At 36.6% G+C, this 27819-nt stretch overlaps 2 protein-coding genes across 5 annotated transcripts in view; one reads left to right on the top strand and one right to left on the bottom strand.

The window, feature by feature from the left end:
• The window catches only part of MACROD2 (mono-ADP ribosylhydrolase 2), a 2300803-nt gene that overhangs the window by 331522 nt on the left and 1941462 nt on the right, over positions 1-27819 (top strand). The gene's annotated exons all lie outside the window — the stretch shown is intronic.
• Positions 210-13815, bottom strand: FLRT3 (fibronectin leucine rich transmembrane protein 3). Of its 3 annotated transcripts, none has more exons than XM_040248277.1 (3): positions 13552-13815; positions 4766-5509; positions 210-3759 (listed from the first exon to the last, which is right to left on the bottom strand). In XM_040248277.1, exon 3 carries the CDS (start codon positions 3714-3716, stop codon positions 1767-1769), a length of 1950 nt encoding a protein of 649 aa, XP_040104211.1. In that variant the 5' UTR covers positions 3717-3759; positions 4766-5509; positions 13552-13815; the 3' UTR covers positions 210-1766. The 3 variants fall into 3 exon arrangements, with proteins under 3 accessions (XP_040104211.1, XP_040104212.1, XP_040104213.1); XM_040248278.1 differs by having other exon boundaries at positions 5318-5509; positions 13552-13799; XM_040248279.1 differs by lacking the exon at positions 4766-5509 and having other exon boundaries at positions 13552-13790.

Below are 27819 nucleotides of genomic sequence, written 5' to 3'. Positions count from 1 at the left end.
CATACTACCAAAAAGCTATTTTAAAAAATAACATTTTTCAAAAACTACCTTAAAGTATCAGCCAGGACGACAGCAGCTGTGTACAAAGACTGAAATGTTACGAAAGCACTTCTGAAGTTTTCTGTAAGAGTGTTCCAACAGACTGTTAGGATATTTGTTTATGCCTGAAACACTGAGCCACTGAAGTAAAATGATACACAAGCTCAAGATACTGCTATTTTTTTTATTTGTAGCCAACATTTATTTTTTTTTTTTTGCCTAGAAAAATACATGGGGATATTTAGGACTACTGTGCTGGGCAATTTGCTACTTTAGTGATAGGAACATAATCTTGAAAAAGCAAACACGATTATTTTGTACTTTTTTTTGTTTTATTCAGCAATAAGACCACAATTTTTCATATTTAAGGAAGTATGAAAAATTTGTCGAGTTTTAAAAGCTGAATACATGTAGCGTTGGATCAAGGCACATACAAGACTGGCCAAAGGGCGTACAATGCACTTTGGTTTTTTGTTGGGAAAAAAAAAAGTTATGGCAACGGAAAAGTGATGAGGTTTTAAACAAGTCATAGCTCACAATTCAGTAGGAAGCTGGAAAAAAAATGTTACAAGTTCATTACATAGTATGTGGAAAACTGTGACAGTAATGGGCAGTATTCTTGATCATTGTGAAAGTAAATTGAACATTTATGTACAGTGGTAAAACATTTCACATAAACCAGATCTAAATTTGATTTCCAGTATTTATTTTTCTTTTAAATTCTCACTTATTTAAAGTACTACTTTCTCTTTATTGTTGAGGGGAATTGCTTGTAGTCAGACTACTCTTAAAATGTGTTTAAGCTTTTTTTTTTAACTTCCTTTATGATAAAAACATTGTAAACACTAACAAATGTGTCTTTAAAGTTGACTTTTCAAAAATCAAGATAGTATAGGCAAAACCAAAATGGAATTGATACTTGTGTTTGTTACGCTATGTGAGTCTAAATTTTCATGTTTTTTCCTAAGTACAAGTTTCCCCTACTTGGAAGCACGCTTACATTATTGTTTTTGTGAAGTCCTTTATTATCAAAGCTTTGTTAACAATGGCATTAACAACAGCAGACTTCACCCTCCTTTTATGCCAACTGATGTATTCAGTTCAGAAGATAATGTTTACTTTCTTAAGGAGGTCTAATTTACTTAGCATAAAAATGGAGCTATGCAGCAAGTCTGATATTGCCCATTACTTCACATATTTTGATTACTGAATACCACTGGAATACAAATTTAATAGTTGGAACATTATTTCATAACTACTTTTTGAAATTTAATTTTTCTCATTCAGCCAGGTTTTTTTTTTTTTTACATTTTATTAATACCAAAGTGAAAAATGGCCTGTGCTTATACTACAAGGATCTCATGTGAATGCAGTCCTGATTGTTCAACACAGCAAGAAAATTCACTTTCACAGTCAACAAGTCATCTTACTCAGTAGAACACAAAGTAAATGGTTTATAACTTCAATATTTGCAAGGAAAATACAGTACAAATTACTAAAAAATACTAAAATATAGAATTGTGTTCAGGCATCTCCGCTACATCAATCGCAGCAGTAACCTGAAATTTGAAACTTTTAATAAAAAGTTCTTAAATATAAATTATATGGCAAATGTACAGTACATTGCTTTTTCTCAGTCTCTTTTTTCCAGTGTTTTGCAGTAGATCAGGGTTCCTACCATCACCTCCCTTAGGTTTAAAAAAACCGAAACTGCAAGTCCTCCAGCATCATGAGTGTGAGTGATCGGAGTCTGGAATACCACTGTCTCTGTAGCTTCGGTTACTACTGCTTTCACTGTGATTGTTTTTGTACAGATTCATCCCATTAGGAGGAAATATGGTGTGTATTACAAATTCTTCCTTTGAGATGGGTTCATTGCTTATCGGTAACATCTGAAAAGAAGTCTCCCTGATTTCCAGGATGGAGTTGTCCTTCTTGGTGCCAGCTTCCGCATAGTCGTCCTTTCTTCTCCTCCCTTTGCTGTATGCACAGTTCCGTGAGAAGAGGGACCCATTCCTGTGAACATACCAGCACACCAAAGCGAGCAGGGCGATGGCTACCAGGGCCACAGCCCCGCCGATGATGGCCGCCAGTGGCAAATTGGGGTTTTTGTAAGGTTCTTTCTCTTGCTCTCGATTGAGGGTGGTTGTAGGGTTGTACATTCGAAGGGGTGCAGTTTCAGTCTCAATACAAACAGGAGTTTCATCGAATAGATAGAGGTTACTGGTTTCCATGGGAACCATGCAGACTCGATAGGGTGAATCAGGCTCCAGGGCTGTGACCAAGTATTCGCTGCGTTCTCCTGTTACAATCGTTTCAGTTATAGATCCAAATGCTGGGCTGTGGTCCAGTTTGAGCCAGCTGAGTCTTAAAGCCGTCATAGGTAGGACGAGTTTCCAAGAGATATGAATTGTGTCAGAGGTGACAGATTTCACAGTAATGGTAATTGTTTTTCTTGCCGGAATCCCTGTGGTTCGCTGATCCTTAGTGAGTTTGGGGTTCTTTGTGTCTGGTTGCTTGGTCACAGGAGCTGGCCACTGTCCTTGAGCAGGATGCACTGTATTGGGCGTCCCGGTGGTTATCTGAATGGTGCTTACAACCGGGTTGTCCTTACAATCAAATAGTTCCGCATTGAGGTCCTTGATAGCCATCCCTCGAACTTTTTCTGGGGCTTGGCACATGAGCCCCCGCACGTTGACCTTCACAGGTAGTGACTGTAACCAGTCACGTACCCATTTCATCTTGCACCCACAATACCAGGGATTGTTCCGAAGAATCAATTGTGTTATATTGTCCAAATCATCAAAGATACCCTGAGGTAAATTACTTAGGTTATTATTGGACATATCAAGTCGATATAGCTGCCTCAGGTAAGAAAAAGCATTTGGGGGCACCCTATTGATATGGTTATCTTGAAGATAAAGCTTCCTCAGGTTTGTGCCTGGAAGGTTGACTGGCGCAGCCGTCAGGGAGTTCCGCACCAGTGACAGTTCTGTTAAGTTGACTAGGTTGAAGAAAACTTTATCACCTAATCCATGGTTGTTCAGCAGGTTGCCATCCAAAACCAGGCGTTTTAGGCTAGTGAGACCTTGAAGAGATGGTGATGAGATGGTGGATATGCGATTATCATCCAGGCGGAGCTCTTCTATAGTCCTGGGCAAACCCCAGGGGATTGTGCTAAGGTGATTACGAGACAGGAAAAGCAGCCGGAGATAGTTACTGTCTCTAAATGCCCCCTCTTCAATGCTAACAGCTGAGACAGAGTTATCATCTAAATGTAATTCTTCCAGATAGGGAATTTTTGAAAGGGAATCATAAGTGATGGTTCTTATGTTATTTTCTTGCAGATGTAACTCTTTGACGTACTTTGGTAGATTGGTAGGAAATTCATCTAAACTGTTGTGATATAGGTATATTCTTTCTACTTTCAGCAAGTTTTTCAAATCTGATGGAATCCCAGCATTATTTATTTGGTTGTTCTGAAGGTAGAGAGTTGTAGCATCCTCTGGTATTCCTGTTGGAATGGATGTCAGAAAGCGATCGTTACAGTAAATGAAACCGGCATCACAGCGGCACACAGATGGACAGGGTTTAGCCATAACTGATAGCGGTGCCACCTGGAGGAACAGCCCAATTTTAGTCCCAATGAGGAAGATGCTCCAGGCTGGGCTGATCATGGTCAGCAGTGTTGAGGTCTTTACACAAGGTAGTTTCAGAGCCCTAAAGTGGAGTGAGTTAAAAAAAAAAAAAAAAAAGGCAACAGAAAACCATCAGACCAGCATACTTAAAATAGTATTCAAAATAGACGTGAACATTGAAACATCTAATAATCACTTTTATTAGTTAATTTTTTCTTGCGTGCTGAGGGTTTTTTTGCATGCTAGCTAACAATGAACATAATCATACAATATTTTACCTTAAATATTTCTGGTATTAGAAGTATTTTATCCCAAATCTATTTGACTTTGAAAGTTGAATATAGTTTTACTGTATGTTTTAAAGCATTCTCATAGCACTTTATGTCAATTTTGTGACCATTGGCCAAGCTAGTCTGATTTCTAATTTTTCCTTAATATTCATAGTGAATTGACACATAGGAATATGATTTGTTATATTTAAAGATAATAATGTTACTATTCTTAAAAACCAAAATTTTATATCTGCTTTTTACATGGTAAACTGTACAAGTATAGAAATGTGTAGTAAAAAATCTATTCTCATACTACTCAGGAATAGTCCCACACCTCTGTAGATCCTGAATCCCAGTTAAATCAATTGTTTGCTTTGATTACTGATGTTATTTTTCTTTGATTGTTAATATTAAACATTGTGAGATAGGCACTTCTAGCACAAAAATAAGAAGGAATTGTTTTCATTTACTTTGGGGAAGGAAAGATTTACATAGCTAATACATCTATCTTATCTAAGTGGAAAATTCCATTTCATGTTAAACTCTTTTTTTCCTACTTTACTGTATGTTTTGTAGTACATAGTTAAATGGGTTTTTGAACATTTTTCATTATATTCTAGCTCATAACATGTTTTCACAATGTATTTATCTTTCTTCAAGTTCTAATCTAAAATATGATTCACCTTTCTCCATGGGTGGAGAATTATAGATTTATACTTATCTAATATGTAATATAAATTTCTTCTGCACCTTTAGGTATTAGTTAGCCTTTATAATTTCAGGCATGAAAAGAAAAGACTTTAATATTTTTCCTACCTTATTGAACGATGTGAGTAAATTTTGCGTGAGTGAAAATCCAATGCACATATATTATTTTCCTGGTGAGGGGCTGGGACTTAATAAACTCTTGTTTAGTCCTTGGAAATGTTCTTCACTGTTTATTCAAGTAATTCTATGCCGCACACACCTCCAGATCAGGCTTGCTGTTGTCAATGAACATTCCAGCTGCGGTTCAGCATGGTGGGCAAGCTCATTAAAGTAGGGACCAGAAACAATTCAGTTTCCTGTTACTATGTAGAACACATGGTTTCCTATTTTTTTTCCTTTCTTATAGAGTTTCTGTGTGAAGGTTCCTTTTGTGTAGCTTAATTCCCTTAGTGGAAATTGCTCTCTTTGAAATTCTTATTGGCTCTTCTGTGCAATGTGGTCAGAGATAGTAACTTCAGATCCTCATGAAGAAAGCCATTCATGATGCTAAGGCCTGTATAGTAATAGGTTTTTTCAGGCAGTTACCCCCCACCTTTATTCCCATCCAGGATTATCCAAGTATAAACTTTGTACAGTAGCTACATCCTGAGGTATGATTACCTGCTGTGAAATAGCTATTTCCAGCTTTTGCTTCTTGCTGCTTTCTCAGAATATCTGGTGCAGTCACAGGTTATGCAAGAACAGGTATTCTTTCAAGAGGTAAAGAAAACTTAATTCAAATATTCTTCATGGAAGCATACTAGATTTCCTTTATATTTCTGTTCCTTGAAATACTCTGGACCTGAGCATCTCCTGTGAAAGTAAAATGTTTTAATCAGCTATTAACAAAGAACTTTAACATACTAGAGACATTTCCTAGAAATTTAGCTTCAATTCTTTCTTTAGGCAACACCTTTCATCATAGTAGTTGTTGAAAAGGGATAAGATGATCTCTTTCTCTTTTATTTCCCATTTTGCTATATAAATAAAGTGGGAGCCAAAGTTGAGTTTGTCACAAAATAATTTCAGTTGTTAACTGACTGCTAGTGTGACTTTGAATTAAACACAGAAGCAAAGCTTTATGCAAAAGACAGTAAGCCTCTCCTATCGATTTTGAATTCGGGTCAGGCCAATCTTTAAAGTTTCAAGTACATGAAAGAGGTAAGCAAAGCCATAACTAGGATTTTTTTAATGAAATGCCATAACTTTTTAGATATTTCAGAACATAGTTTTATAAAGTCATATAGTCTACAATTTAAAGAGTTGAAAAGGGTTAGAAGTTTTCTTTTGATTTGCTCAGTGTCTTTTTTAATTCTTCCTGCAGGCCTCAATTTTCCCTATTGTGGAATGTGGGCACTACAACCTTCCTCCTTAGAACTATTTCTAAAGGCTAATTGATGATCTTGAAACTCTAGTTACTCAGGTATTCTTGGCCAAAGGCAGTGTAGAAGTTCAAGTCGTAACATTTTTTGAGAAAAATATAATTTTTAACAAACTAAACTTGAGAAACTGTATTTGGAACAGAAAGGACACTATTTCAGTCTGTCTCTTTATAACGACCATTAGGAAAACATATCAAAACCTGACAAGGCATTTCTCTCAAGGTGCGAACAGGAACATGTCAGTTTCCAAAGATTATCTTTTTAACTTCTGAAAGAGGCTTACAGCTTGACCAAAGAGACTCATGATTTTAAGGATGACTGCTTTGTCCATTATCTAATATGCATGAAGATTTTGGGGGGGGGGGGGTGGACAGGAGAGGTGGTAGTTTCAGTATCTGTTATGTAAAGTTACCTACTCAGGGATTTTCTATACAAGGAAGGTACATTAGGGTATCATGGAAATATTTGACCCTAAAAGTGATTTGTTTCTCCCTCAGTAATTACCTTGCATCCAACAAGGATAGCATCTGTTCCAGAATTCAAACAGTACTCAAAGTGAATTTTAAATAAGACCAAGATTTGTGTTTCTGGCTCTCATTGAAAATTCGGATTCTTTTAATTTGTCACCAGATATCAACACTGTCATAGACTGAATTAACAGAAGGAAACTGAAAAAAATTACAGATACATTTAATTTATTATTTAGGAAACGTGAAGTAAAAATAGCAGTTAGCAGATGGATAAAGTAGTCTCTAGTGAATATTGCAAAGTGCCCACAGAGGAAAGTTTAAGTGATGTATTGCTTAATGTGAGGTTTTACAAGTAATGCCTTTAGGGCTTTGCTCATTATTGTTGAATTTCAGTGGAGTATTTTCTTGAAAACTTGCTTTCTTGGTACGTTAAAATGGAAAACCAAGCTGTGAAATTAATAATTACAATGTTATTTTAAAAAATACCTTCTGTTAAATGTTTTCTAAGCTTGAAAATTATTTAACATATAAAACAATTTGGTAAATTTAAGAAAAAAATTTAAAGCAATTTAGGAAACAGTTACTTTTGTTAAATTGCATTAAAAACTAATTAAAACCATTGTAAAAATCGCGCAGAGAACCTGCTTAAACTGTTGTCAATAGCCAGGCATTTCTCCTACACCAGGACACACTTTAAAGTTCGGAAGATGTTGGTCAGCCTAGAGTATGTACAAGGTGATGTTCATAATGATAACCAGAGATAAAGCTGGTAGCTGAAGTATAAGTTTTTTACCAATTCAAAATCTAATATGTATTGATTTTTACATTTTTAAATCAGAGAAAGAAAAAATATTCTACACTGGCATGAAAAGGAAGACTAATTTATTTTTGTTTGTTTCGTTTTACGTGTGTGAAACTGCTTCCTCTGCTCTATTTGATGTGCAAACTCACATGGCCATGAATACAATGGTGCTAGTAGCATGGGATTAACAGAAAGCCTAAAATCTCATTCAGTTCTTGGAAAATGCCATTCTCTTCTCCCCAGATTGCATTAAAACAAAAGGCAAAGATGCAAAACATATTTCTCTGGAGAGGATACTCTTTCAAAAATGAAGATTCCTTCACAAGTTCCTACTCCCTTTACTTAAACTCAAACAGTCCAATGCATGCGTGATTTTGTTTCATATCTTATGTCTTCTCTTGCCCTTTTATATTTAAAACTATAGAGCTAAAGAGATTTGTTTTATTTTGCATATGCGAGGCTGTAATGGTCTTTCCATCTGAAATAAGCAGCTCTGCCCCCATGTTTAGACTTCCCTCTTTCTGAGCTGGCTCTACATATCCATGCATATAGAGACATTGTAGTTGAATGTGACTGATGAAAAAAAAATGACCCCCACTGGCATGAGCACTGTGGCCAGGTTTCCACAACGTCGACTTCAGAGGCTTTATGTCTGCATAGGCTTGAAAGAGGCCATTACTTCTGAACAAAAAGGAATCGATCTTTTAGAAAAATATTGTTAATGGGGTAACTTGGGGGAAAGCATAAATGGAGCCCTGGTTACTTAAAGGAATGTTTAAAGTTAAAAAAAAATCATATCATTACTTAAGTATATAGCATTTAGAACTGTAGCGAAAAGGAAAACATAATCACCATACTGGTAAATTAAACTTATAATATGGATCTTCCTATCAATTTCTTTTTATAAATTAAAAAAATATGGATTTTTAAAAATGCGTTTATAATGTAATCACATCCATGAAAAGTCACCAACTGATTTCCATGATACACTTAAAAGAAGTATGTAAATAGATAAGGATGCTGTCATTTTGAGATATTTTAAGAAAACTAATATAATTGAACAAGTTGTATCTGAATAGAATACTGGTATTTATAGTCAAGAACATGAGGCCATCTATGTTTATATGATTCCTTCTCTGTTACTATTTTGGAGGTGGGAATGTTTGAGCTGAAAGGTATTTGATATTTCTTACGTTTTGATCACTTAGATTAAAATTTTATGTTGATATTGCTAACTTCCTAAATCCTTTATTTGTCCCTTCGATTTAAGTTGATTTTTGATATGAAATCATTGCTCTAAAATAAAATCTTAAATTGAGTAGAGTTTGGGGATTTTAGTTTGTTTTTAATGATTTGCCTCACACCATGGTCTCCAAACTATCCGGGGACTTTTAAACATATTAAATTTAAAAGTGGAAAAGTATGTAGAACTTTTAATCGAAGTTAACTGCATTATTTTCAGTAAAACCTTGAGACTGAAGAAAATACATGATTCCTCAAATTTATCCAAGTCTGTGAGTATTTCTGGGTACACTGCAATTTATACAATCATAATTTAGAGTATTAGGAAAGTAATTTATTTATGAAGGCTTAAACTGCTGCTAGAAAGCTCTACAAAATGATCAACCTCTGAATGTTAAGTCTTTGCAATGACAAATAGTATTTCAAATAACCTATGTGTATGGTTAAACTGAAAAACTGGAGTATATCAGATTAGTTGGTAGTGACAGCAAAATGCTTTCTAAGCAGACTGTCTGGTAGTTAAATTTTCCACGATCATCAGATTTCAGGAAAGTTCCAATTCTTTTGTTTAATGCCAGGCAAGCAGAAGGACCTCTAACTCTCCTCTTGAGAGTCATGAAGTCTGAAGGGTTTGCTGAGAGGGAGAGAAGCAAGTGTGCCTTTCCTTACTTGGTTTTATCCAGACTATTTTCTAGCCGAGAAGATTTGTTTCTTTTATGCAAATAGGGGATGAAAGTTCCAAAGCAAAGGATTTTCAGTTTCTCCTTTTATGTTACAGGTTCTTTTCCCCAATAGGTTTGTGATAAATGAATCTAGTTCTGCTTCATTTATTTTGGCTTATAAAGTTAAATCAAGCATCCTTAAAACAAAAAGGGAAACTGGGATGTTATCTTCCATCATAGTGAAGCCTGTTTCCTTATATGATATTAAGCCAAACTAAATAAGTTAGAGAACCATGGCTTGTAAGTATGAATAAGAGATTAATTTAGAGGTTGGTAGAGGTGAGCAGTTGAGAGCTTGGGGCAGGGAACAAGCTTTAAGTTTGCACTGACTTTTAGGCAATTGCAATTAAAATTACGCTTATCCTTGTTAAACTGCAAACATTTTCCCACTGTGAGCCTGATATTCCTCCTTCAGTGTGGTGAGTACAATTTGCTTGATATGCTTTAAGTTTCTAATAGTCAAGTTTCCATACTCTAGTACAACAAATATTTAGGTGTGCTGTGTGCCATGCACTGGGCTGGAAAATGATAACATCCATAATCATAGAAAAATCCTTTTGTTTTTCTTTTCATGTCAGAGTTGAGTATTGCTGTTAAAGAGGAGGAAAATCATCAGCACGTAAACTGATCAATCCACAGTTCAGTGGCGCACTTTAAAAATGGGGTTTAACCAAATGTGGTCTCTGGGTTTTCTTTTCAAAGTTGCCACGGTAACTTGTGCACGTGAAAAGTGAAAGAATAAAGAACAAAAGCTGTCATTGTCTCATCAGAGAGAGCAATTTCTCCTTTCTTGCATTTAAGCAGACTAATACCTGGAGAGAGCTTTTTATGCATTCCTGACACTTGATTTGGGGGGCTAGGAAAGAGATTATGCATATGTTAAACAAATGCAACTTTAGCTGCTGCTTAAATTACAGTTTTGTTCTTTTTTACTTAAAATCTGTTTTCTCTAGCTCTCTTGTCAACAGACATCAAAGTCCTGAAACCAGCTCTCCTATGCAATATAAACATGGCTTTCAATTTGTTTTTTTTTAATGTGATGTTTTACCAAAGTTAGTGATGTTGATCTGCATCCTGAAACTGGAAAATGCTTTCTGAAATGTATATTTCTGTTTTGGTTCTTAAGAGGCAGAAAGCTTTTTCCAGGAGACATTTATAGATCATCTCTTAGAAATTTGTTTGTTGACTTGTGATAAATTTTTGAATTGGTAGAATGTTAGAAAGAGTTGACAAAAGGTCCTTTTTATGCTCTGAAGAGAAAACTGCACTTTGGAGAATTAATACTGCTGAGAGATTTACTGTAGAGTTTTTGCCCGCTGGGGGGTAGTACACTCTACTAGAACACAGCTTTCAGAAGCCGCAAGTCAGATGTTGGCTGCTGCCGGCCACTTTTCCTCTGGTTTAATTACAACAAAGCCTCCCGTTGAGAACAGTGAAGGCCTCTGGGGCACAAGGTGGGGGTGGGAGGGAAGAGGGAGTGAGGGGAAAGAAGGGGAGAAATTACAACCTTTGAAAAATTTATTGAATCTTATTTCCCTCGTTGGCTTCATTTATGCTGGCCTTCATTTGACTTTCAGCAATTAGTTATAATGCTATTACAATAAACTGGTTGAATAAAAGAATATTTAAGGGAGTTTATTCAGAATTTTTAAGTTAGTCTTGGATCTTGGCATTAAACACATTCTTTGTTATGTAGCCCACCCACCTTAAAAATAGGGGGAAAAGTTAACCACTGAAATGGCTAGTTTTAAACCTTTTTTTTTTTCTGGATGATCAGATTTAATCTAATATTGGTATGAATATTGGCATATAAAGAATAAAAACATAAAGAAGAAACATTCATATAATATTCATACAAGGCAAGTCCTCTGCTACTGATTTTTATTGGGTTTAAAATTGTTCAAAATAATCCAGAAAGAGGAGGAAGCCTTAGGGTATGTGGCCAAGAAAAGCAGAGACAAATCTGTCTGCAGTACACTTGTGTGTTTAAAGCTGATAATTGTATTTTTCATCTGGAGACACTGAGTGTTCATTAGGGTCTTGTGTCCCTAGGCAAGAGATGCTGAACGTAATTGGAGTTTCTATTTGATTGGGCAATATAGGCTAGAGAAGAAACTGGGGTAAAGATAATTAATAGCTTGCTAACAAAGTCTGACAGCCACAAGATTTCAACCAAATTTATTTCACACCGCTTCATTTAGCTCTGAAAAAGTTTTGATAGAATTGGAGGCTCCTTAATTAACACTTGGAAGCCAAAGAAACATACCTTCTATTTTACTGCCACATTCAGTTATGACAAATTTTCTTACTGGTTTTCTTCTTTTTGAAAAAAACTTTACTTGCTGCCCAGTTATATATTTGACAGATGTTAATGTTTAGGAAGTGTTTAATTGGGCATTTTGAACCTAAACATAATCGATTTAAAATGAGTGGGGGGATGAAAAACCCAATTAATAACATAGTATTATACAGCACAATTAATAACTGATAATTAGTATTATACAGTATTATATACAATATTAATGAATTCAGTATGTTTATTCATTCAATAATATCTTTGCTGAATCTTGGGTTTGATATATTTTTGGCAGTATTCTATTTAAAAAAGAAATTAGATGTGATTTTCCTGTTTAAGTACATGCAATCATGTTTTCGTAACCCTATTTTTTTTATTTCCGGCTAATTAATATATCTAGATATGTGTGTTTGTGTGTGTGTGTACATTGTATACACACATATATCTGCAAACTAAGTGGCATATCTCTGATTTAACCTTCTTACAGATTAAAACCTGGCATATTATTATTAATATTGGTAGTAGCGGTAACATTAATATTTTGTAGTACTTTTGAAAGATTCATTTCTTGCTTTCCTCATTTCAAAAGAGATGGGTATCAGTCATCTGTCACTTTGAGGTCCTGTCTGAAAACAAATTCCTTCTTTATGTTTATGCTGGTTAGGATATTCCTGTGTGACTGGGGATAAATGGAAAGGCATAGCCTCAGCCTATGCACTATGATAGTGTCTTTATTGATATTGTTTCCTGCTAATGAGGGAACATATGTGTGCATTTTAGAGCGGATCGATTTATTAAGAAAATTTAAAATAGCTAATTGTTAAAACCGTTAGAGAATTTGGTTCTATAATTGGCACATATCAAGGCTTTTTTTTTCCTTTTTCATTCTCAGGAAGTAAATAACAATCAAACTCCCAGATGTTGAGAAAATATAGGCCTGTTGCACTCTTTGCTTCTATGCAACCATTTTGTTTCAGATCTAATTCACTGAAAAAAAATTTTTTTGAATAGATACATTTAGGTAGTTTTTGAAAGCTTTGTGGTATGAAAATATTTCTTTCAATGTAAGATTTTCCTATTATAAGTTGCAAGTGAATGGATACTCTTGAGTATCCCACTTGATGAGGCTCTACTCATTTTTCCCCCTGCCACCCTGAAATCCCTGCATACATCAGGCTTAGCTTCCAGGCTGAGCTTTGTTAGTTTTTCTGAGTAGACTTTGCCAATTACTATGCTAGTCACATACCACATTTGCCCAAGCAATGGATTTTGGCGTTCTGCTGGAGAGGGGATATGGTTTGTAAGAGAGTTTCCCCTTCCTCTGAGTTGAATTCACTAGTTAAGATTTGCAAGCCTGGAATGCTTGAAGCAGCTCTGGCAGGATAGCAGTGCAAGCTTTAAAATCTAGGTGTAGCTGTTAATCCTTACAGAGGCACATAAGTCTCCAGGAGTAGCTGGGCTAGCTGTGAGCAAGATGTATGCTTTCCATGTACTGCGTAGCTGAGGGATTATTGATTTTCTTTCACAGTTATAAAAACAGCAATTGGTGATCATACCACACATACAGTACACGCCAAGTTAGCTAGACCTTTCGCTTTCCTCTCTGTGAAAAAAATCTGCCTTGTGTTCTTTAACATTTAACTTTCCAACTTACTGTTTTCCATAAGCCTCTCTTCAAATAGCAACTACACGAGACATAAGATAGCCACTTATCATTATTTTTTTTCTTTAATGAAATAAAGGTTTCAAGAAACTTCTTGCATTTGACTGTAACAGTCCAATTTTTCCTTGCTGGCTTGCACCCACACACACTGCTCGTCCTGGTGACAGAGCAAACGTTCGTATCTGGATGCCTCATGATACCAAGCCATTCCTTTCTAGAGAGTAAAACCGAGCAAACTTTCTGGGACAATCATAAGGAAAAACACGGGAAACACTTACCAGGAAGACGAGAAAAAGCAATCCCATATATCCTGCTGCTCTAGCTGTAATTCCACTGCCTGGGAACTGGAGTAATAACCGCCCCCCTCTGCCCAGCTCGGAATCCAGTCCACACAAAGCCCACGGCAGCTGCAGGCTGAGCCGGTCCCGTTCGGATCACTCCTCCACTGAGGAGCAAGTGGGGGCCAGCATTTCAGTTTGCTGCACAGCCCACCTCCAAGTCTGAAGTTAAAGCTTCACCTCGCAATGGTTGAAGAAGGGGGTGATGTCATAGATGGGCAGGACTTCGCTGAGCTCTCGCTCAGTGAGGTAACTCGAGGATCAGACAGATGAGCTCTGCCAACGCTAGAGGGAGTGAGAGCAGCCAGAATGAGGTGCTTGGCCTGGCAGGGCTGGGATGCCACTGGTTGGTAGGTGGCCCTTTGGAATCGCAGCCTCTGCTGAAGTTGACTAGAGCAGGGTGGTGGTAGCAAGCTTATGAAAAATGCAAGGTTGCTAGAAGACTATGTGTTACAGTAGAAAGACACAGGTTATTTTTATTTTTAAGCTGTATTAGAAAGGAGTAAAGCAAAATCATATTTTCATTGTTGACTAGTTATAATAATGTTATAAATGTGAAGGCTAGTAACCCCAACAGTGAATATTTATTCAACAAATGAATAGAAAGTAGGTTCAAATAAATAACTGATTGATTTAAGGGAAGGAAACAGGAATTCCACAAGGGTAAAAGAAAAAAAAGATAACTAGTTTTTTTTTTTTCCCTAGAGGTAATGAGTAAGTTATTGCTTGTATGTGTCGGTTTTAGAAAGTGAAACTATTTTTCATATACTCCCCAAATTATTTGTACATCTCTTTAGAGCCTAGTAGATAGATTTTTCATATTTAAAGGGACTCTTCCTAAACTAAAAAGGTTTTGAAAAATTATTAAATAGAGTAGTTTTCTTTCTGATATGTTTTTGCTTTGAACATGAGTTAAGATATAGACTTAAGATGCAAACATAGAAGAAAGAAACCTTTCAGAAATAGTTTTACTTGTATTCAAATGGTTGTATTTTAATTTATGTATATGAGCAAACTCTGGGCAATGCAGTATCTAATTAGCAGAATTATAGACTTTCTATTTTCAATTTTGATTTTCATAGACTAGTTTCTACTGTTTGAATAACAGTTGCTTTAGGCCCATACATTTTCCACTAAGTGCATTTCATTTTTTAATGTCATTGGGAAGAATTTTGCTTTTTTATTTACCTGGAGGGCAGTATCCTTAAACTCATATTGTCTGCTTTATTCTCAGAGGTTCTCCTTTGTGCTTTCTAAAAGTTTCTGTGAGTGTTTGTTTCTGAAGGAGGCTAGCTAATTGTCTTTCCCAGGACTGTTTGATTATGGTCTCTTCATTAGTTTAGTTTATCTATTTACATGCCTCTTTGATAGCAGTTTGGCCTTCTGAGTTCCTCTCCAAGAATGAATGATATCACAGTAGAAGAGGAACTCTTGATAAGAGGTATATTGACCTCTATTGTTCTCTGATTGCACTTTTACTAGCCTCTGAGGGCAGACCCAATAAATACAGGAGGTTTAGAATTCTAATGTTTGTTGAAAAGCCAATTTCTTAGAAATGTTAGGTAGCAAAAGTTGAATTGAGATGCAGCTGCTGTATGTATAGAGGAAAGGGAGGTGGCACTAAAGATAATCTCTCAGCTAAAGGATGGATTTCTTTTTCTGTTACTACAAAATAAACACATGGGTTGAACTGTTTTATGAAATAATTCTTTCTAGAAGCTATTTTCAGTTGGGAGTTGATTATATTTAAAAAGAACTTTTTGCCTAGCCAAATTCCTATGGTTTTATAGCCATGTTTAATCAGTTTTATCTCTATTCAGGCAGACCTTAAACAGAAAAGAAAGATAAATGGACAATTTTGGTAATCAGTATCCAGAAGAAGGTACATTGGCCTGGGAGTTAGGAGTTCTGAGGTTTCCATTCCCTCATCTGCCGTTCAGAATATGACTTATTATCTGCTCGGGGCTTTGGTTCATCACATGGCAAATAAAGGCAGCAAGGATTTATTGAATTCCAATTATGTATTTTTGTTTTTTTTTTTTTTTTTAAGATATGGATTAAAATGTAGAAGAGGGAAGAGATTATGAAAAAATGTAAACCGTACTAAAGGCACTAACTTTGAAGGCCAAGTCTTGGATAGCTTCCATCAGCCTACCCCATCCAAAAATATATGCCCTTTTGCTGCTTCCATTTGTTTTCATTTTTGTTCTTTTTTTTTTTTTTTACTTCTTGCTCTTATCAGCTGTCTGAAATTCTGCCAGTTGGAGGTGAACTTGTAATAATATGTACCCCTTTTGAAATAAAATGTGCCGCCTCTGAAAAGCCTGAGTTTCTCTGAATTAATTCAGGTTGCTTTCCTCTCCTCCTTCGTTACGTAAGGGAGATGAACTGCAGTAAGGGGACAGCTGTCCCAGTAGGAGGGGAAGGAAGGCAGGCACTTTTCAATGAGAAGCCCTTTAGGCTCACAGTCTAGCATATCTGGGCTCCATCTTGGCTTTACCACTTGACTGTAGACAAATTACTAAATCTTTCTGAAATCATTAGCTCAGTACTTGACTTACAGTAAGTACCAAATGAGTGGTAACTGCTAGTATTGAGATGAGGGCATCTGAGCCCTTGCAAAAAGGAGGCATTAAGAAATAAAATAAAATCTGAAAAAACAAACAAACAAAAGAAGTGGTAGAAGGAAGCACAAAGAGAGGTTAGAGAGGACCAATGACATGTTTTTTTCACACTTCAAATTCCCCCTTTGAAGGAGTAGTTCTGCGTAGCCAGGAAATGAGCAAGGAAGTGGGCAAATAGGATATTTCCCTGTTGATTTTTTTTTCCTGTTGTCTTCATGCATTTCATGGTCCCATGTCCCTAGGATTTAGAACTAGTAGATACTTCGGGTTGAAAAGGTATTTGTCATTTTTTTGGCGTTTTGTTCAGTTTTATGGGTTAGCCAGTGGACCTAACACTGTACATGAGAAAATGAATTTCAGATGGTAAACAACTGGCTGGAATACAAGCTTAATTAGCATATTCCGTTTTGAAAACTGTCCGATGATCTAAGCTGATCATGTCGATGAACTTTGCATTTTCTGTTTTTGTGAAAGGTTATGAGATTTTTCCCTGATGGAGGACAGAGGAGGTTGGATTTGGAATCAGGTTTCCCAGGCTCTGCTGTTGATTTGTGTATCCACGTGAAAACAACCACCACCAAACCTCTTTTATAAACAGCTCCCAGAGGAAATGGAATAATTCAGGCCCTCCAACCTGCCTAGACTTAAGCTACCCCATTCACTTGTTCATTCATTCACTGTACACAAATTCCTTAAAGTTCCCTGTCAAAGAAGCTAGTAGAACTAGATGACCCTCAGACCTCCAACTATGATATTTGAAATTTAATCTTAAAAAGTATTAAAGCTTCCTTAGGTCTTAGAAAGAAATTCTTGACAATTTTTCTTCCCCTCACCCTCTTCCTGAGAACAAAGTCTTCAAAGTTGTGTGAAAAACAAACCAACCAACAAAATCAGCTTAGGCTTTTGGTATATTAAAATGCCTTGTGCTTATTACTAGTAAAGAAGTTTTGGTTGCAAGTGATGGAAAACTCAAGCCTTACTATCTAATCAACGATTGGAAATCTGTTGGTCCATGAAATTGAGAAGCTTGAAATGTATGGTCTGGCTTCAGGTGAAGCTTGATACAGTGGCTTGAAATATGTCAACAAGGATACAGTTTTTCCCTAGCTCTGCCTTTCCCAGTGTTGGCAGCCTCCTGGGGCCATATACATTGGATCCTTGGGAGCTCTAGGCTTTCCCCCTAGGCAGTGACAATTCCACATGTCACATGCCCATATTGTAGTGCTCAAGGGAAGATAGGTCACCTCCAGAAGCTCCTACACAGGCACAGATGTATGATTCACTCTTTCTCATTTCTTTAAACTTGATCACACATGCATTCCTGAACCTATTATAGGAAGATAGTGGGATGTGTTGGTGAGCTTAGTCCTGCTGTAATAGCTATAGGTAGGGTTAACCTCACTCAAACACATGGCTGAGAATGGAGGGCCAAGTTTGATCTGGAAGACAATTGGATACTGTTAGTTTGAGAAGGAAGGAACGGATGCTGGAGATTAGCTCATTTTTAGAGGATTTGGCATGCTGAAACTTGGGCATGTTTTATAAATTTATAAACTTGAAGCTGCTCTTTTTTCCTTTTTTTTTTAAGCCAAAATTTCTATTTAAATTACCAAAACATCTTTAAAAGATTTTTTCTATTTGTAGACCCTCTCAAGTCTAGCCCAGTTTTTCCTGTCAACAGGTAGTGATGCAAGTCAGGACACATCAGTACTACATCTTAACATGAGCCTATGGGATGTTAATAAAATATATAGAGAGTGCACATTCAGCTATCTGTAATTCTGTGAAGTCAGGCCAGATGTTTAATGCACCAGTTAGAAAATGTACCACATTGTTCTGAACAATTCCAAAGGGTATTGGAGAAATAATTAGATTATAGCAGGTCACAGATGCCTTAGAATACTAAATGGTTTTAAAAATGCTAAATTAAACTGCTCTTCTGTTCTGATATTTGCCTTTTATTAGTCAATACTTAAAATGTACCTAAAAACAATCACATATCCCTTTTAAGTATGTTTCCAAAACATACTGCACTGGAGTGAGATCTGTCATTACAGGACTTGAAAGAAAAATCAAAGCAAAACATCAGGTGGTTATTTCCCTGCCTGCCTGCCTGTCTGCTCACCCTCTCATCCACCCTTATTTTCCCCAACATCCAAGTTAGACTCTTACTACAGTTTAGGTTAGGGATTGGGAGAAAGACAATTAAAAGGAAAAAAAAAAAAAACGAGAAAAAACACCCCTTTGACCTTCCAAGAAAGAGGAGGAATTGTAGTTCAGAATAGATTAGTACCTGGCCACAAGTGATGGGCCGAGGCTATTGCAGAACTAAACCCTGCTGATCCTTACTCTTTTCCCTTTTCTGTGCTTCCGTGTCTGGCCATGCAGATGGTGCATGATCCAACTCCAGCTGATGTAGGCTGTGTCCTTGACCCCTGCCACTCTCTAACGCCCTGTCATCCTTCTCACTTTGTTTTTATATAAAATGCAAAAAGAGACTTCTAAAATGGACCTTGTAAGAAGCAAACTTGGAGCAAGCAGAGAGTGAATTCTTCCTCTGACACACTGTGTGTGGCCCTGGGAAAAGAACTTCAGTTCTTTCACTTAGGAAGATGGAGATATGAGACCCATCTTGTTTTCCTATTGTGGACTTCAATAAAGTAGGACATTGTAAAGGTTCATTAAATCTGAGAAAGCACTTACTTATCAAGACAGAGCTGAAACTTGTACATAGTTGCTTTTTATCTTCATAGTGATGAGTAGGGCCAGGATCATTTCAGAAGGTGCAATCCACTACTGTTAAATTAAGCTATGTTCTTTAACAGTTTATCTTTGGGAAAGAAGCAATTTGAGAAATGCTTCTGTGTACTGTCCTGGAAGCTCAGACCTTAAGATAATAGTATCTAAGTCTTGTTCTGAGACATAATTACAAATCAAGGGACAAATTCCTTATTCTTAGAAATGACTTAAAACATAGCTTTGGAGGAATGGCTTACAGTTATTTGGAGCAGATCAGTGCAGTTCAGTTCAGTTGCTCAGTCATGTCTGACTCTTTGTGACCTCATGGACTGCAGCATGCCAGGCTTTCCTGTCCATCACCAATTCCTGGAGCTTGCTCAAACTCATGTCCATCGAGTTGATGATGCCATCCAGCCATCTCATCTTCTGTCATCACCTTCTCCTCCTACCTTCAGTCTTTCCCAGCATCAGGGTCTTTTCCAGTGAGTCAGTTCTTATTGACTGAGAGCAGATCAATAGTCAGTTCTCACTGACAAAGAGTAGATCAATATACCTCTAATTGTTGAGATATGTATTTATTAGTTATCATACATGTGGATTGGAGAAGGCAGTGGCACCCCACTCCAGTACTCTTGCCTGGAAAATCCCATGGACGGAGGAGCCTGGTGGGCTGCAGTCCATGGGGTCGCTAAGAGTCGGACACGACTGAGTGACTTCACTTTCACTTTTCACTTTCATGCAGTGGAGAAGGAAGTGGCAGCTCACTCCAGTGTTCTTGCCTGGAGAATCCCAGGGGCGGGGGAGCCTGGTGGGCTGCCGTCTATGGGGTCGCACAGAGTTGGACACGACTGAAGCGACTTAGCAGCAGCAGCAGCAGCAGCATACATGTGGATTACCCTGGAGCCACATGATCCTCTCTGTATAGCTCATTGTTAATATCCACCAAGGCTGTCAGAACTTGCCAACCATCTTATTGTTTCACTGTTTCTGGAGTATTGGTACTAATTTTAGGTACCCAAATAGATTTTCTGAGAGGAGTGGTTTCTGAAATTGTGAGATTTATCTTATTTCCAAACCATCTCTGTGTTTTCCTTGTGTTTGAAGTTACCTCTTTTAAGACTGATATTTTCCTAAAGTCCAAGTTACTTGGGTGCATAAATATGTCTGGTGCTTCCCAGGTGGCGCAGTGGTAAAGAATCTGCCTGCCAATGGAGGAGACACAGGTTCTATCTCTGGGTGGGGAAGATCCTCTAGAGTAGTAGGAAATGGCAACTTGCTCTGGCATTCCTTCCTGGGAAATCCCATGGACAGAGGAGCCTGGGGGGCTACAGTCGATGGGGTCAAAGAGTCAGACATGACTGAGTGACTGAGCACATGAACATGGTTAATGTTGAAAGAAACATATTTAAAGTAGAATCAAAAACTGAGGGGGTGGCTCAGATGGTAAAGAATCTGCCTGCAATGCGGGAGACTCAGGTTCAATCCCTGAGTCTGGAAGGGAATGGCAACCCACTCCAGTCTTCATGCTTGGAGAATTTCATGGACAGAGGAGCCTGGCGGATTACAGTCCATGGGGTCCCAAAGAATTGGACACAACTGATCCACTTACACTTTCACTATACTCAAAAGCAGTTTTATATTATACCTGTTTATAAATGACCGTGGAAACTGTTCTTCCTTGGCACTCTCTGGGAGAAGCAGATGTACTACAATTGATATGTTTTCCCTTAAGATTTGGCATGTATTGATTATCTGCAAAATTTTTTAAGGAATGAAATATTAATAATCAATTAGATTTGGACTAAGTGAATGTTTTATAATGCCATCTATTTAAAATAAGTTAAAAATTATCATGGAAAAGTATCTTGAATATAAATCTACTTATTTAATAAATTTCCTGATCATGATTCATGACAAATATGTTATAAACGATGTCTATGGTCCCCTCTGTTTCACTTCCTTCATACTCTAAGTGATTAAGGTAAAATTTGGGAAATTTAAAAGGATTTATAATTCTTTCATTATGTAAATTTTTATTCCTTTTGTTTGACATTTAAAATGTATTAGTGCTACAAATTTGTAGATACTTTCCTAGGTTTCATATGTGTGTTTAAAAATTAAGATCTAGAATTGATGAGTCTTTTTAAAAGTGCACAGATATTGCCAATATGTTTTAGTGGGCTTTTATCCTTAATAAATTGTTTTTTTTTTTTTTAAATGGGGATATGTGATTTTAAAAATGTTACTTTTAAAAATTAGTCATTTTTGTTTGGAAGACAGCTTTCTGGTAGTTTAATTCTCGTGTATACACAGAAGCAAGACTCTGTGAGTCACTTCCCAAGCAGCCCCTCTTTGTTTTCTTCGGTGGCCCAGGGAACAGACTTGTCACTCTGAGGTGCTCACCTGTAATTCTGTCCTCCCCTACTTCCCTGGGGCGAGTCTGAAATAAGCTTATCAGATCATATCTTACTGACAAAAAGCAAAGCTTACTGGTTGACAAAAGAAGAGGAGAGAACAAGTAAAACGTAAATGACAGAGGTTTGATGTAAAAAAAAAAAATCTGGGTTAACATTTTTAAATATTTTTTGAAACTGGGACGTACATCTTTTTATATTTGCTTCATTTTTACTTTATGTAAAATTTTAAGTGCAATAAAAGATAACAGTTTTGTTTGTTATAGTTATATGTTCCCAAGCAAATCTTTCTATCATATTTTTGGAAGAACTTAGAGAAAAGTATGTTGCATCTTATGTGCTTTAAGTATAATTTTCTAATAGAAAATAGATATGGCTTTCAGGCAGAAAGTAGAGCTTTCTGATAGGAAGTAGAAATATTCTAAATATTGAAATCAATTATTATAAAAATTAAGTAATTATAAGGATATTTTATATCATATTTAGGCTTCCCTTTTAGCTCAGTTGGTAAAGAATCTGCCTGTAATGCAGGAGACCCTGGTTTGATCCCTTGGCTGGGAAGATCTCCTGAAGAAGGAAATGGCAACCCACTCCAGTATTCTTGCCTGGAAAATTCCATGGACAAAGGAGCTTGGCAGGTTATAGTCCATGGAGTCACAATAATCGGGCACGACTTAGTGACTAAACCACCACCATATTATATTTATATCGTGTCTTCCTCACTAAACAAAAACAGTCTTAAGGAACTTCTAAATAATATTTATTTCTTGTCTTCTTGATCATATAAAACAATATTACCATCTCCATTATAATGCAGCTGATATTTATTAATTGCATAGCAGATGTAGGAACTTATTCTGGGTACTCTGAAGGTGGTATGTGCTGGAAGACTGGTCACTTTGATTCATTCTTTGTTTCCAGACTCTTTAACCAACCTTCTAAAGTTGCTCTATCTACTAATACATATAGATGGGTCAAAACCATCTCCTGACTGCTAGATACTGGCTCCTAAGCAATCCCAGAGAACAAAGAAATCTGACCTTGGTCCATGATTGAGAAAGTCAGGAGAAATGTAGCCAATGCGCTGGGCTACAAAGAGAGAAAGAGAGAAGTTGCTTAGTTGTCTCCGACTCTTTGCAACCCCATGGGTTGTAGCCTACCAGGCTCCCATGTCCATGGGATTTTCCAGGCAAGAATACTGGAATGGGTTGCCATTTCCTTCTTCAGGGGATCTTCCCGACCCAAGGATTGAACCCAGATCTTCCACGTTGCAGACAGACGCTTTACCCTCTGAGCCACCAAGTAGTATAAAACTATATTTGAAATGAGACTGATAGCAGCTAATGAGGGAAAGGTTTGGAAGAGACATTAAGGAAAGAACTAGAGCTGCTAAATAGCAACAAGTTAAGGGGAAGAGAGCCACAATAGGTAGATTTTTAAAAAAGTTTTTACCAGTTACTATGGTAGTAAGTGCAAGCAAGAATAATAGAAGAAATTCTCTGAGAACATTCCTGAAGCATATCATGAATTCATCCTCAGTCATCCTTGTTATGAGTTTTGGGGAACGATAGAAGAGGTTGCTGAAATAGAGACCAGTGAGGAAGAAAAAGAAGTTCATAGACTTGAGGAAACTAATGGTATCAGTGTAATGAGACTAGTATTCCGATAATGGTGATATTATGAAAAGACTGATGGAAAGCTAAATGGAGACTAAAATCCTAAAATTTGATTGGAGAGGAGGGGAAAAGGTATTGAGATATGGAAATATGTTACTAACTTAGGTTTTTAAGGAACATGACCTTGCTCAGCTCATACCCTTCCTCGGCTCTTCCAGGAAAGACTGTTGAGGCTTTCCAAAAGTTTCTTGTAAGTTTACAGTGGGGTCCCTGGGATTCCCAAGTTATTATCTGTCGACATTCAGGAATGTTCCCTTCAATAGGAAGGGTCTTCTCTACATGGAAAGGAAACCACCTGCTTTAGGATGGTGAAAGCCGACATATGCTGAGAAAGTTAGAATGGCCTAACTAAGCCATGCCCATTAAATGGAGTTGTGTGCTTGAGCCTGCAAGACACAATAAATCATCCTCTTGTCCATTAGGAATATGGGGCAGCTCTCAGAGCCTTCTGGTTTGTATCCAGATTAACATCTAGTAATGGGGTCACACGGAGTTGGACATGACTGAAGCGACTTAGCAGCAGCAGCAGCAGCAATGTTAGTGGAGACAACGAAGTCATTCAAAATATGAAACCAGAATATATAGGTTTTAGAACATGGAATGAAAGTACTGTGTCATTAAGAGTTCATTATAATTTGTGTCAGAAAGTACAGAAATAAAGCATTCAGAAAAAAGTTTTACCAGTTCAGAATGTGTCATCTACCATATTGTGTGCCAGAATCCTTAACAGGCATTTCTGTTTACACATGGCTCTTCTGAACTTTGACTTATCCTATAAGAACAACATCCTTCTTTAGTAAACAAATGAACACACTTCTTCACTCAGCAGTTAAAGAAAGCCACTAATTCACCTGTAAGTCTCAAGGATTGATTTTGGTGAAATTATGCCTCAATTACATATATACATATATATATATATATATTTGCCTCAATATATCTAATATGGGATGCTTACAATCTTACATAAAAATAAATGAGTGTTGTTTGGGAGAAGACAGAATGACTCTGAAGCCTATGCTGTTAGGAACCATTTATTACATTTTAATTTAATTATGCACTTTAATGGTGGTAAGAATTGACCACCATTGCCTGTTTTCATCAGATGTGTTGCACTCAAGTGTTACAATTCACTTTACAGAAGTTAGAAAGAATGATAACAAGAGGAAAAATAAAAATGAATTCCCAGTATTCAGTGTCAATAGAAGGTAAAGATTTTTATAACATATCTATATGTAAACAAATAAAATTAAGAAAATATGTATTATACTTATCGCTTTTACTTTTATTATTGTAACTTTTTTCACTTAAGAAAATTGTCAAATTGTCTCTGCATTATCAAATATGCCTGGATAGTATCCATTATGATGGGAGCATAGTATGCCATTATTTGCACAGATAGCAGTCACTGTATAGTCTGTCTCTTTGGGCATTTGTGTGTTCTTCAATTTTTTAAGATTATAATCAAAATTATGATGAAAATCCTTTTACCTAAATCTTTGTGCTGAAATTTATTAAGATAACTTCTTTGAGGCAAAACTGATGCTTCATAGAGCTGACATTTTTTAATTAATTTGCTGTAATCACAAGATTACCCTCCAGAAAGGATGTATTCTCCCAACCCCTGCATCCTTGACAAGTCTGGGTGATTAATCTTCATCTTAATAGGAGATAAAATTGGTCTTGATATTGTTTAAATTAGTATACGTAGAAGGGAGCACATTTTCTTTCTTTTTGTGCCGTAAGGCATTTTCTTTTACTTCCTTCCCTCCTTCCTTCCTTATTTATTTATTTATTTATTTTTGGGTAATTTTGTCTACATAAGGATGTCTATATCACCTTTTTTTTTTTTTTTGAGAAGTTAAACAAAGGGAAGTACAGAGAGCAATGAAACAGAATATGTAACACCTAAAATTAACAAAGGTTTAACTTTTGTGGTGGCTCAGACGGAAAAGGAGTCTGCCTGCAATGCAAGAGACCTGAGCTCCATCCCTGGGTTGAAAGGATCCCCTGGCAGCCCACTCTAGGATTCTTGCCTAGAGAATCCCATGGACAGAGGAGTCTGGTGGGCTACAGTCTGTGGGGTCACAAAGAGTTGGACACGACTGAGCAACTAAACGCACATAACGTTTCATTTATTTTAATTATTTATTGCTTTAGATCCTTAAAATAGAATATAAGAATATATATTCTTATAATACATATTGTATATATAGATATATAATATAAAGTTGAAATATTATTTTCTCTCTAATCCACTTACCTCTTTCCTTCCCCAGAAGCATCCACTGTCGTGAATTTGGTGGTGTATTTTCTGTCTATGTTTTCTTATTCATTTAATTAAAATTAGGGTCAGCTGTTAGCCACAAAAAATTAAAAATGAGAGTGACTTAACATGAAGTTAACTTCTCGCTTGTGAAAAAGTCCAGGTACATAGTCCAGGGTGGGCATGGTCCTCCACCCAGTGACCTGGGATTCTTCTAGTTTCTTGCCTTATATTGGGTGACTTTGATCTCATAATTCAAAGTAGTGACATCCTCATTCCAGAAAGGACAGAAAAAGGTATTAAAAAGTATTAACAATTACCTACCTGTTACAAAAATTAATACTTATTTTAACAAAAATTAATCAGTAATAAGCTGCAACGTAGCATTCAGTTGTCCCCCTGTACAAATAAGAGTGCAAGGAATATTCATTTACATATCTCCCTTCTGCATGGGTGAGCTTCTCTGGCTTACGTACCTCAAAATGGAATTTCTGGGTCTTAGGGGATGGCTCTCGGTATACAATACTATACTAGATATTGTGAAATTCTTCTCCTTGTTAGGGTACTTTCAGCTTAAAATAACAGACAATGGACTTCAAAGCAGCTTAAATAAAGAAATTTATTACCTCACATACCAAGAAGCCCAGAAGTAGGGATGCTCTAGGCCTGGCTTATTCATTGACTCAATGGCTTGCTGTCTCCTCTTGGCTGCAAAGAATCAAGTGCAGACAAAACAATGGCGAAAGTCATTGTATCTTTTTATTTCCTTTGAAGAGCAGGGAAACTTCCTAGAATAGCTTTCTTTCATGTCTTATTGGCTAGAACTGAATCACACGTCAATGACTAAATTGATTACTTACAAGGTAAGACCATAATGACTGGGTGGTGGAAAGGGCCAGGTATCCTCGAAGAATATTATCAGGAGGAAGGAGATACCAGCACAAAATATGCTGTTAGGACGGAAGACGGGGATGGTGGATGACAAGTAGGCGGTTGGCAGTGTCTGCTTTATTCCTAAAAATGCTGCTACATTCCCATCAGTAGCAAATGAGTCCTTGCTTATCAGAGCTTTTGTTTGTTTTTGCCAATCTAATGAGTATGAAAAAATACTCTTTATTGTATTCCTTGGCATTTTCCTGCTTCTGGTGGGTTGCTTACCTTTCCAGACATTTATAGGCCTTCTGGGTTTTCTCTTCTGCGAAAAGCCTTATTTATGTTTTTGCCTAGTATTCTCTAGAATCATTTGTGTTTTTCTTATTGATTTGTAACAGTTTCAAAAGTATATTCTGAATAATAATTGTCTATAAAGTTGTGTTGGAAGTGCCTTCTGCCAAGAAATGGCTTGTCTTTTTTACTTTTAATTAAAAAAAAGTTTCTATAACTTAAAGGTTTGTATTTTTTATATCTAGTCCCAAAATTATCTTCTACATGAAGGTCATACAAATATTATTCTTTTTCTTACTAAATAGTAAGTTACTAGCAACTTTTTGTATGTGTATACTAGCAATTTTTTAAAGTAATCTGAGGATTCTTCCTTAGAATCTGTAAGATCAAAACTGCTTTTATGATCTTATTAAATGTTGTCTTTTTCACTCTCAATATTTTATCCATGTAAAGAGTCAGAGGCTGTATGGCCTGTAATCTCACAGCAAATTGAAAATATCAAAGCAGAGATGGGACCCAGTTGCCCCTTCTTATATCGAACATTAAAGTGATTTGTGAGACTAACAGTGATGTTTTTCTGAATAAGTTTTTTTGTTTGTTTGTTGGAGATAACTTTTTTCCTCACAAAATATTTATGTAAATGTATATGTGATTTATTCTTTAAAATATTGAATTTATAAGTATTTTTGAAAATTCTGTCTTAATTTCTAACATATTAAGCATTGAGAAATATAATCCACATAAATGAAAGCTGTTTGGGATACTCAATAATTTTTAAGAATATAAAGGAGTCCTGAAACCAAAAATTTGTGAAAGTTTGCTGTATGTGAACAGTAATTTTTAATTCAGAAATTCCCTTGCCTCGTAGCTATGTATCCAAAATTAGAACATTTATTTCATTGTCCTTGGGAAAATATGATTTGGAAAACAATTCTGTTCCCATATACATTGTGTATTAGCTAGAGTGAAGATAATTAACTTGAATTTTTATCACCCATCAACTGCAATCATCCATTAGCCCAATGGGTATCATAAAATAATAGAAAAAGTGTGAATTTTGGTGTTGGACTATGGTACCATAAATAATAGAAAGAGCGTACATTTTGATGTTGGACAGACCTGGCTTTGGATCTCTAGCATGGACACTGTAGCTTAAGCTAATAACTCAATCTGTCTGAACCTCGGTGTTGGGGAGGGAGTAGCCCATCTGGTAGTGTGTCTTTCTCATTAGGGAGAGAAGAATGTGGCTGAGCAGAGAGGAAGCAGGTCCTGACTCAGCTGCACACTCTCTGGTCTTAAGTAAGTAGCAGTGCTCCCACTGCTCAGTG

The sequence above is a fragment of the Oryx dammah genome, unplaced genomic scaffold (genome assembly GCF_014754425.2).
Source record: "Oryx dammah isolate SB20612 unplaced genomic scaffold, SCBI_Odam_1.1 HiC_scaffold_10, whole genome shotgun sequence".
In the NCBI taxonomy this organism is placed as follows: Eukaryota; Metazoa; Chordata; class Mammalia; order Artiodactyla; family Bovidae; genus Oryx; species Oryx dammah.
The sequence above is the reverse complement of the archived record's forward strand: the minus strand, read 5'-3'. Positions and strand labels throughout refer to the sequence as shown.